The following is a 12001-nucleotide window of genomic DNA, read 5'->3' on the forward strand; positions in this document are numbered from 1 at the left end:
TTTTACTTGGATATTATAAAATAAACAATTGTTTTTAAAATATAGTAAAAATAAAATATAAAACAGTAAATAAAATATGTGGTAATATGTTAATTAATGGTATTATACCTATATCTATTTGTTTATATGTGTATATATATTTATTTATATTTTGTTCTAATTTTTGTGCTTTGTAATGTTTTTTAATTCGGGCAAAATTTATTAATTGCTTGTAAAAAATTGCTATGGATACTTAAAACATTGAGGTTGAGAGCTCACACATATATATAAAATAATATAATACTCTCAATTTGATTTATTTAAATTGTGTATGTAAAATCAAAATAACAATATTTTTTGAAGTAAAAAAAGAAAAAAAAATTCACAAATATGCTAATGCTAGTATTTTATGCAATATATTTTTTTTCATATACTTTTATCGCGCTGAAAATAAATATATATACTGTGTTTTCCTTTAAATGAATTGCAAATACACTATAAAAATACGTTGGTTTTTACACGCATATTTGGTGTAAATTATACTACATTTTTTTCTTATATATACAAAAAAAAATTCTGTCAGGATGTAAGCTAAGTGGTGCACTTATAAGAATTTTTTTATTTATTAAAAGTATTCAGACAAGCAATCACAATATATATAAATTCTGTATACCATAATATGTATAATTAGCATATGCCGTGATAATAAAAAAATATGCTTGTATTTATATATTCTTATTAGTATTTGTCATTATCATTATCTTAATTTTTTTATAATGATATTAATGACATTATTAGTTACATAATGATATGTTAAATTGTTTATGCGTGAATATTTATAAAATAAAATATATATATTGGCTTTTGAAATTAAGTGGAAAACTGAAAACATTAAATATGCAAGTAATGCTTTGTATATTTTTCTTTTTTCATTGTTTTTAAGAATAGGGCTAAGAATTGTTGCAAAGTGTGTATTAAATGTTTATTCTAGTAAACGATACATATGTAAATATTATTTTTTCCACATATGAAAAATAAATAAAATATTTTATATTGTCTCATTAAAAGCTTATAGAAAATAATTTTATTTAAAAACCTTACACACACAAAAATGCTATTATGTGTGTGAATTTATTGGCTTTCATTACAAGCACCTCAACAAAAAATATATAGAGTGCAGTTTATGCTCTGCATTTAGGGCTTTTCAAAGTTTATAAAATTAGTTGTATTATTTTATCTATATGCATATATTTACATATTTCTTTATATAATTGCATATTTTCTTGTTTCATTAATTTCCTTTAATTCCATATGTATATATTTTTGGTGATTATATATCGTATTCATATGACTTAAATATTAATCTTAAATGGATTTTTGATATGATATGGAAAATATTCATAAAATATTTCTTAAATTTTTTAGTACTTATTTTGTTTTAAGTACGAGTTTCAATGATTGTAAAAAACATTATAAAGTATGTTATAATTTCTCAACACGTATTTTTTAGACAAATCATTTTCACATGAAATAAAGAAATAAAAAACGAACAAATACACATATCTTTCATAAGTATTTATTTATGGGCATGCATAAACATAATTGTGTATATTGTCGTTGTATATGTATGCAGAATCAAATTAAAATGTTTTTAAAATGAGGATATAGAAATTCATAACAAAATGAATATTATACATGCTTTAAAAAAATTAATAAAACAAATTTTCATTTGTAAACTATACCAATTATATGAAAAATAAAAAAAATCCAAAGACAATTAAAAAAATATAAAACTATTTAACTTAAAAAAAGCTATTTCATTTTCTCTCTGGCTCTACATATGCCTGTGTTCTATATCAAAAAGGGTAATAAAGGGGGATATATATAATTACTGATATTTTGGTAAGCAATCTTTATAAACATATATATTTGTCTGCATGGGCATTTGTACATATATGCAAATAAATATAAAATTCATACCTTTGTTTTATTCCTATAATTTCATTTTTCAATGAAAGGTTATATGTTTGCAATTGTTTGTATTTGAGACCTAGACCATGAATAATACCGCTTAACAGTTTTTGTTCGTCCTTAGTCATATCTATTTGCATTTTCCTGAAATGTACATAAAACAAAGAATTTTATTATTTATGTGTGTACAATTTTATTTATAAAATAAAAAATATGTATATCGTGTTTAGCTGTTTCTATATGCCATACAATGCATCCTTGTAATATTCAATTTCCTTTTCTCTAATTTGTAATTGCTCCTTAAAAATTTGAAGGGCCTAATTAAAAATAAAATGCAATTTGAATATGATGAAAATATGAAAAGAATCGTTATTTTTTAAGAGATACATGGTAATGTGGTTAAAGAGAAAAAGTTATTATATGTTTCCTCTTAATGATCATGTATAAATATATGGGGATACCGAATTGAATTCCTTGCTTAATTTATTCTTTGTGGTTTCTTCAATAAATCCGGCATTTTTCTTCTCCATGAGTAATTCAGCTTCCAATTTTATTACTTTGTCCTATATTAAATCGAAATAATAAAATAAAATTATATGGGTATGGTATATATGAATAAATAATAAAAATATAAAAAAATATTAAAATTGGCTTACATTTATGATAGTATCTACATTTCCTTTCATAGACGATAATTGTGCCACCATTTTTTCATTAGCCTACAGATTAAAAATATACATATTTATATATAAAGATACTGCACATATATTTACTATCAAAGTAATAAGCAATATTTTAAATGAGCATTTATTATTTATATATAAATAGACAACTATGTAATATATATGTAGTAACCTCTTTGAGTTCATTTATTTCTTTTTGTTTTTGTTCTATATTTTTTTTCATTTGATCGATTTCATTGGATGTTTCGACTTTTGCTTCGTTGCTTTCCTTTTCCCTATTTTCAATATCCTTTTGTTTTGCTTCGACCTCTTTATTTTTTCCTTCTAATTCTTTTTTAATATGTTCGGTTTCTTTCTGTTTTTCGTCCAATTCCTTTTGTTTGTTATCTATATCTCTTTGTTTGCTTTCTAATTCCTTTTGTTTGTTGTCTATATCTCTTTGTTTGCTTTCTAATTCCTTTTGTTTGTTGTCTATATCTCTTTGTTTGCTTTCTAATTCCTTTTGTTTGTTGTCTATATCTCTTTGTTTGTTTTCTAATTCCTTTTGCTTTTCTTTTAGTTCTTTTTCTTTATTTTCTATGCTCTTTTTTTCCTCTTCAATCTCTTTCAAGTATAACTAAAAATGAAAAAACAAAATAAAATAATGTAACATAATAATATTAATATGCTCTATATTATTGACTAAAGGTTTATATATTTTGTTTCTTACATTGTCATTTTCTGGTAGTTTTTTATCAGATTCCGTGTTGTTTTTCATAATTTCTTCAGTTTTATTTTTTAATTCTTCATTTGTTTTTTTCAAATTGGCAATCTCTTTTTCAAACTTCAAAAATGAATAGATAAAATAACATAAACATATATATATATATTATGTATTTATTAGCAGATGGCACAAATGCAATAAAATTTTCGCTTGAATATTACCTCTTTCACTTTGTTTAATTCTTCATTTTTTTTTAAATCTATTTCATTCTTTAAATTTTCATTTTCCTTTTTAAGTCTTAATAATTCCTCGGTTTGATCTACATTACTTAGTCCGCTAAACAATGGGTGAACAAACAAAAAAATAAAGTATAAAATTAACAATTTAAGACACATAAATTGATATGTTATATATATATATGTGGATTTTTTTTACATGTTGAACTTTTTAAGATTTTGCTCCTTCCTAATTAAATCGTAAGCTTTTGTTTTTTCCTCCCTGAATAGTTAAAAAAGTAGAAATATATAATTTTAGTGAATATATATCCGTTTATTATTGGTTTTATTATGATAATTTTTAAGTTTTTGTCGCGAATTTTTAATTTTTTTATGTTACAAATCGTTTTTTAATTGTTGCATGGTTTTATTTTTTTCTTCATTGGCTTGTTGAAGTTTTTCATATTCATTTTTTGTCTTTTCCAATTCCACAGATAGTTCTAATAAATGTACATATAAATAATATATATTGATTATATTATATAATATTAAAAATTAATAATAAATATAAACGAAATGGAAAAAATGAGGGAAAATAATAATAAAAAACTAACCTGAGCATTTATCCTTATACATCTTCGTGCTATTTAGTTCTGTTCTTAGTTTCTGAACCTCATTTTCCATATCAATAGCTTTCTTGGTATTCCCCTATGAATAAATTAATGAAAGATGTATTTTTAAATTTAGAATATATATATATGTATAAAAAGAATTTTGTATTCCTTGTCTTTTTAAATTACCTTAAGTCTATCTTCTAATTCTTTATTTATATTTTGAACTGTTATTAAACTGTCTATTTTTTCTTTATATTTATTAATTTTATTTTGTAAATTATCTATGTTTGAATTTTCTTGTTTAAGTATGTTTTGCTCATCTTCAAGTTCTTTTATTTTATTTTTTAAATTATTCTCTATATTATTTTTATCTTTGGTTTGTTTTTCTAGATTGCTTTGCAATTCATGAATTTTTTTTTCATGTTCTTCTATTTGAGCAATATATTGAATTTTGGCCTTTTCGTTAACAGTGTTAATTTGTTTTTGCAAATTATTAATTTTTTCTTTTGTTTCTTCAACAATTTTGTTTTTTTCTGTTATTGAATTGGTTAAATTTTCATTTTCGATTTCTAAATATTTCACTTTTTCTTTCAATTGCTTTATTTCATTTTTCATGGATTCATTTATGTTCTGTATATTAAAACATATGAATGCAACAATTATTTATTGGAACATTTTGGATATATATTTTTCTTTTATTTAACGTACGAACATATATGTACACATTTTCAAAATATAATATTTTATATTTTTATTACCGTAATATCTATATAGGGTTGTTATGGGTAATGTTGGGATTATTATTAAAAAAAAAATTGAATGCAAATTAGTTTCATATATAATTAAATGAATCTATATATATATGCATGTATGCCTTATCAAGTTTATGCACATTATAAATAATTAAAAATTATAAATTCATTTTGTATTTTATATACCTTTATTGGAACTATTTTGTGTAGACAGTTTTGCTTCTTTGGGTGCACTTTCCTGAAAAAATAAAAATAAAATAGGGGGAAATCAGATGTAAAGGAATGAATTAAAAGGCCTTAATATGTTGTAGAATATAAATAACATCCAAAAACATGTAAATGAATAATACCGTTTTATCCAAAACTTCGACAATGGTATGTATATATTTTTGTGTTTCATGACTAAGAGATAGAATGCTATTTATATGTTTTTGTTTGTCATCAGATACTAGAGCTGCTAATATGACTAAACTGTAAATGTCAATGAACTTAAGAAAAAAAAAAATATAAATATATTATGAAATGGTTGTCTTTATTTTATTGAATATATATGTTGAAAATGTCTATGAAGTTTTCATTTTGTTTATTCAAATGTCTATATGCTACTAATGAAAACATTGTCATGAATATACGCATCAAATTTTTTTTTACATCATTTATCGTCAATCCTAGTAGATTTCCTAATATTTTTTTAATAATTATTTCGAATTTGCCTTCGTGGTATTCATTAAGATATTTGAGTATGCATTCGTAGGCGTCCTTTGATAAAATAAAAAATGAAATAAAAATGGAGAGCAAATGTAATAATGCAAATATATTTGATAAATGTCTAAACTATATATGTGGACGCATATGTTTATATTTTATGTTTATTTTATGTTAATTAATAAAGTAGGTGTAATTAAGATGTGCTTAATGAACGAACGTATCGTACAAATTAAATTTTTCATTGTAATAAAACGTATTCGTGTAAATGACACTTACCATCTCCGAATCAAATTGAGCAGGATGGATAGATATGTCAAACCATGATGGATATATTTCATTCATGCATAACCATATAGAATAGCATGAATATATATTTACACTTGAGTTATTTTCCTTATGTGTTTTATTTATTTGTTTAAGTGCCGATTCGTCAACTATCAATTCAATATTTTTTGCGAAATAAAAGGTTTGAATAAAATCCTTTATGTAATTTATGTTTTTCTCAGCATCTTTCATTTTGGCAAAGTGAATTTATTAAAAATTTGTTAATATATTTATTTATTGGGGCGCATGGGCATATAATGAAAAAAAATATATATATCTCATTAGAAAGTGAAAAAAATTAGGTACACATAATTTACAATTCTATTATTTTCTCATAAAATGTGTTAAAATAGTTGTTTGGTTATTTTGGTACAAAAAATATATAATAAAGTTAAGTAAATTGAAATAAATTTTTCTTTATGTAATATGAAATAATTGCAATAAAATTGAACAAAAAAAAGGTGATAATTTCCCTAAAAAATAAAAAGTTGTCTATTATTATTGCATTGTTGTTATTATATAGTTAATGTGTACAAAATGCAATGTAAGTTTTCCAATATAGTTATTAATTTTTAAAGGAAAATAAAAATTTATAAATTCAATATAACAAATAATATAAAGTGTTTACAATTTTTTTTTAAATAAATTCGAATGTAATAATTTTTTGTTTAATGTGTATTTTGTTTTTATTTGCATAATTGCATATACAAACGCACATTGGAAAAAATCGGAAAAAAGAATATAAAATGAAAAATATTCTAAAATGGTGTTTTCCCCATTCTTTTTTTACTCCTAACTTTTAAAAATATATATATACATATTTTTATTTTTTTAATTAAGATAAATTATTTGTCTATATTTTTCGATTATGGAATTGCACTATATTTGTTTTAATCCAAATAATAAAATAAAGATAAGTGGGTGTAGTAAAAATTTTTTTTATTGATTTATAATGTAGTTTAACGATGAGAATATAGATAAATTGAAAAATAGGCATAAGTAAATAATACATAACACAATTTATATATACAAATTTGTTATGCGTGTGTGTATGGGCATATAGGTATTTTCTTATCAATTTTTAAGAATAAAAAGTAATAATGAATACAAAAAAAATATGACGAGGAATTTAGTTGCAAACAGTTAACTAAATAGTGTCATAAATTAACGCGTATTATATTCCTCGGCATGTAAACATATTAATTTGTGTTTACAATATGCTTTATTTCACGAATTACTTATTTATTTACTTATTTAAATTGGAAAAAATATGTTGTAAGGATTTAAAATACAATACTAAAAAAGTAAAATTAAAAATGAGAAAAACAAATATAAAAATTTGATACAACTAAGTGTTATGTCTAATGTAAACCATTGAGAATATATAAAATTCCAAAAGATATGCATACACATTTTATTCCCAAGTTATGCATATATATTACAAATTTATGGGATAAATATAGAAAAGAAAGTAATAATATTACACACACAAAAAACTACATATTTTTTAAAATTAAATGGTTGGTTTTATTTTATCGCTCAAGGCTGTATTTGTTTACTTTTAATTGTTTGTTACTTCATATTTCTTAGCTCGTGGGAGTAACCATTAAGTTGCTTCTCTATCTGTTCGCAATTTATTTCATTTGTATAGCATTTATTAACTATATCATTTACTATGTCATGCTTAGAAGTGTTATGTATAGAATCTATTAGTTCTTCTAAGTTCTCTATTTTATCAGCTAATTTTTCAAATTTATCAATATCAAGATAAAGATTTTTATTATTTATACTGTCGTCTTTGTTTAAATTTTTTTGATTAAGAACTTTTAAAAAAGTTAAAGAATTTTCATTATCGAGTTCATTAAGTAAAGAAAGCATATCACATTGCTCACTTTGTATAAGTCTTAATCTTTTTTCTAGCGATTCCTGTTTTTTTTCGATTTTGATTTGATCTTCTGATATTAATGCATACATTTTTTCATAATGAGATACTTTATTATATATGTCTAAGATTTCATTAGAACAATAATTCATAAAATTAATTTTATTTTTAACAAAAGATGATAAATTATTAATAACATCAACAGCCATTTCTTGATCTAAATTTTTTTTAAAAAAGTATTCATTTGTTTTAATATTTTTTTCGACATTTTTCCTATCATTTTCTAATTGCATTTGTTGTTCCATACTCATTTCTAGACTCTGTTCCCCATTTATAAAATCAATATCATTAAAATCGACATAATTATCATTATTATCCGTTCTAAGAGTTCCTTTTGTTTCTTTTAATTGAAAATTAGCAGTTTGTGAGCGATGTGATGGTTCAGTATTATTATTAGATTTCAAATTTGACGAAATCTGTGTTTTTTCTTGATTTTCGTCATCGTATTGTACTTTATTATTTATATATACATTTTTTTTTCTATCCTCTAAAGATATAAAATTTATTAGATTACTTACATTATTTACATCTTCGTCGTCAGCATTTTGATTATTTTTAACTTCTAATGTATTTTGAGTTTTTGTTTGTAATTCAGTTTTTTTTTTATCATTTTGAGAAGAACCAAAAAATTGAAAAGTGTTATTACTTGATGAAAATAATGTATTACTTTTTTCATCCGGTTTTCCAAATAAACTACTTTGATTAAAGCTTATGCTTGTATTATTCTTCCCAAAAGCGTTAATATCTGGAAAATTATCACTTTTTGTATTTTTTGCATCTTCATTTTTTTTTTCATTATCCATAGTAAAACTTCCAAACAAACTCCCTTTTCCTAATGTTATATCGTTTGGTTGCAGAGATGGAGCTTTATTAAACAAGTCGTTATTTTTTGATTCATTTTCTTTTGATTCTTTTTGCGCATCTGGAGATGTTTGATCCTTTTTCTTTGTAAAAGAAAGTTTCCAAAATTTCTTTTTATCATCAGCATTATTCGAATCCTTAGTTCCGTCTGCAGCTGTTTCGTCAGCTTCAGCTTCTTTAGCCGGCTTTTCGCCATCCTTTTCTTTACTGCCTTCATTTGTTTTTTCATCTTTACTATCTTTTGAGCCTTGGTTTAAAAAACTCGATTTAATTCCAAAATTGAATATTGATTTTTTCGGTGCAGCGGTAGCTTCTTTATTTTTATCTTTTGATTCTGTAGATGCTGAAGGCTTGGCATCTTCCTCTTTTTTATTATCTTTCAAATTTGTAGATGCATCTTTTTTGTCAGTAGTACTAGTTTCCTTAAGGCCGAAGGAAAAAGGCTCCTTATCTTTGCCAAATAAATTACTACTTCCAAATTTTGAGAAATCCCATTTTGATTCAGTACCAGTATTTGTTTTTTCATTTTTATTTTTATCGTCACTTCCAAAGAAAAATCCAGTTTTTTCCTTTTTATTTTCTGTATCGGTATTTAAACTGCTAGATGGTTCTAAACCACTTTTTTTATCAGTCAAATTGGTTGTGCTCGTTTTAAAAAAGGGTGAATCAAATGTTAAGCTTTTTCCAAAAAGTGACATCTTATCATTATTAGTGCCATCTTTATTATCTTTAGCTTTGTCTGAAGTTTCATTTTTTTTATCATCTTTTTCATTTTCATTACTTTGTTTTTCTTTTGATTCATTTTTAGAATCTATTAACTTTTTGTCATTGCTTTTGGATGAATCATTTTCATCCTTTTTACTTTCAGAGGTAGAATTTGCTTCGGATTTTTCCTTATCGTTGTCATTCTTTTCATTTTTATCACCAGCCTTTTCTTTATCTTTTTCTGCTTCAGTTCCTTTAAAGGGCTCACTAACTACACTTGTCACTCCTGAAGCTTTACTTTCACCTATGTTTTGATTGGAATTGTCAATTGCTTTATTTTCACCATCTTTATTAAGACCACTATTAATTGAATTATCTGGTGTTGTGGTTTTATTTATATTATTATTAGAAAATAATGAGAAGCCTGATGAGGTTGTATTGGTATTATTATTATTAAAACCGAACAAACTACCACTTGATTTTTCATTATTTGTTGTATTGAATGAATTTAAAGAGAATGGATTATCATTATTTTTTGAAGCATTAAAAGATGGCAAAAAGGAAAATGAGGTATTTGTATTATTAGTATTAGTATTTTCTGTAGTCGTAGTACTTGTTTTAAAAATATCATTTGTGTTTGTCTTTGCAAATGAATTAAAGCCACCACTAAAGTTTGGAAAAAGGGGCTTTTGAGAGCTATCATTATTATTAAAAGTAGTGGAACCAGTATTGTTAGAAGTAGTAGAACCGGTATTGGTTTGTGATGAAAACAAGCTATTATTATTTGGATTAAATGACTTAATAGCTTGACTAAATCCGCCTGGGCCAATTTCATTTAATTTATTTGGTGAAGATAAATTATTCATGGTAGACATACCAAATGGGCTAGGTTTCCCACCACCACTAATATTATTATTATTTGCGTCACCAAAAAATGATTTATTCATATTATTATTCATAAGTGGTGATTTATCATCTTGATTAGTTGCTTGCATAGCCATACTCTGAAAAGGGTTCATATTATTTTTTGAAAATGCACTAGAACTTGATGAAAAACCGCCACTAAATGTTAACTTATTATTTGATTTATTATTAAAGCCTGATAAATTGCCGGAAGATGAATTTGCAAATATTTGTTTAGCTGCTTCTAATTGTTCCTTTGAAAACAATCCCCCTGATTCTGATCCTCTGTCTTCATTTAATTGGCTTCCTAATGCTATTGAACTGCCTAGTGTACTTTGCTTAAACATATTAGAACTATTATTTGGTGAATTCCCTAATAAACTTCTTGTAAATCCAGGATATACATCCTTTTTTGCGGCATTAAATAAGTTTGCATTAAAAGCATTTGGGGTACTATTATTTACAGAAGTATTTGAAGAAAGGTTACCAAATAAGCTATTATTGTTGTTTTTATTAAGATCATTTGATGGAGTTCCAAAAATAGAATTATCACTTTTGCCAACATTATTTTGAGAATTCATATTATTTTCAAAAATATTATTATTATTTTGATTGTTTACATTCGTTCCAAAAAACATATTATTCCCAGTCATGTTGGTTTGATTATTTAAGCTATTGTTTTTATTATCATTTAAATTGTTTTGGGTATTCATATTTGTACCAAAAAAACTGTTATTCCCTAAATTATTATTTGGCATACCCCACATATTGGGGTTATTTGCATTCCCTCCATTGTTATTCATTGTTATGTTTTATTGTGAACAAATTTATTTTATCATTATTATTGTTATTGCTCTTAACACAATTTGTTATTCTGTAATGAATAAAAAATATATAAGAAGGAAAATGGAGGTATATATATAAGAAATTGACAGAAAAAATATGTATAATATATATACACCCTTAAATTTTTATATCAATAAGGTAATTCACCATTATTATAATATTCATATAGTTGGCGAAAGATCGGTATATAAAATATACATTTTTTGTAAATAAAAATTAAATATATTTTAAAAAATGTACTTAATGCTATATTCCTAGTCTCTTTAGTTTCCTTTATAACACATGCTTAATATTAAACTTCATACAAATTAAATTTCTCTTTTTTAATTTGTTCAGTAAATATGAATTTTCATATAAATGAGCAAGCATATTACGAAATTAATTATTTTTCAAATCAACAAAGTTGCAAAAAAAATATTAAATAGGGATAACATTATGGAAGTATAACATAAAAAAGAAAATTTATTTTTTTTTAAATCGAATAATTTTTATTTTAAAATATGTAAAATAAAAAATGCATTCGCGTACCTTTATATATATAAATACATGAATAATTGTGTATATTTAAGGACAAAAAATGCTTAATTTTATCATTATATTAAAAGAATATTTTGATATTTATACAAATTTAAATACTATCCTTTAAACTTGTGCTTATTTTTTTTGAAAAGTGAAGTTTGGATTTTTCATGGGTTTTGGTGATTAAGAAAAATCAGCTTAAATCGCTTAAGTTTTTTATGCTTTGTAATTTAATAAAACGATTATGCTTATATATTAAAAAATGGAATAAATCCA

The 12001-nt window shown here is 23.6% G+C and overlaps 2 protein-coding genes across 2 annotated transcripts; both read right to left on the reverse strand.

Annotated features, from left to right (window-relative positions):
* Positions 1 to 1796: 1796 nt before the first annotated feature.
* PVVCY_0401890 (conserved Plasmodium protein, unknown function) lies at positions 1797 to 6141 on the reverse strand (the record flags this gene model as incomplete). The annotated part of the gene is made up of 17 exons (XM_037634978.1): positions 1797 to 1830; positions 1960 to 2094; positions 2200 to 2267; positions 2412 to 2513; positions 2607 to 2669; positions 2806 to 3249; positions 3343 to 3456; positions 3558 to 3672; positions 3772 to 3834; positions 3952 to 4051; positions 4166 to 4259; positions 4352 to 4795; positions 4924 to 4931; positions 5104 to 5155; positions 5268 to 5405; positions 5569 to 5676; positions 5902 to 6141. The coding sequence occupies 17 exons, from the start codon at positions 6139 to 6141 to the stop codon at positions 1797 to 1799; spliced, it is 2322 nt and encodes a 773-aa protein (XP_037490166.1).
* Positions 6142 to 7521: 1380 nt separating this feature from the next.
* Positions 7522 to 11163, reverse strand: PVVCY_0401900 (conserved Plasmodium protein, unknown function; the record flags this gene model as incomplete). Its single annotated transcript, XM_008627653.2, has 1 exon — positions 7522 to 11163. The coding sequence occupies one exon, from the start codon at positions 11161 to 11163 to the stop codon at positions 7522 to 7524; it is 3642 nt and encodes a 1213-aa protein (XP_008625875.2).
* Between the last annotated feature and the right edge of the window lie 838 nt (positions 11164 to 12001).

This window comes from Plasmodium vinckei (genome assembly GCF_900681995.1).
Source record: "Plasmodium vinckei vinckei genome assembly, chromosome: PVVCY_04".
Taxonomy (NCBI): Eukaryota; Apicomplexa; class Aconoidasida; order Haemosporida; family Plasmodiidae; genus Plasmodium; species Plasmodium vinckei.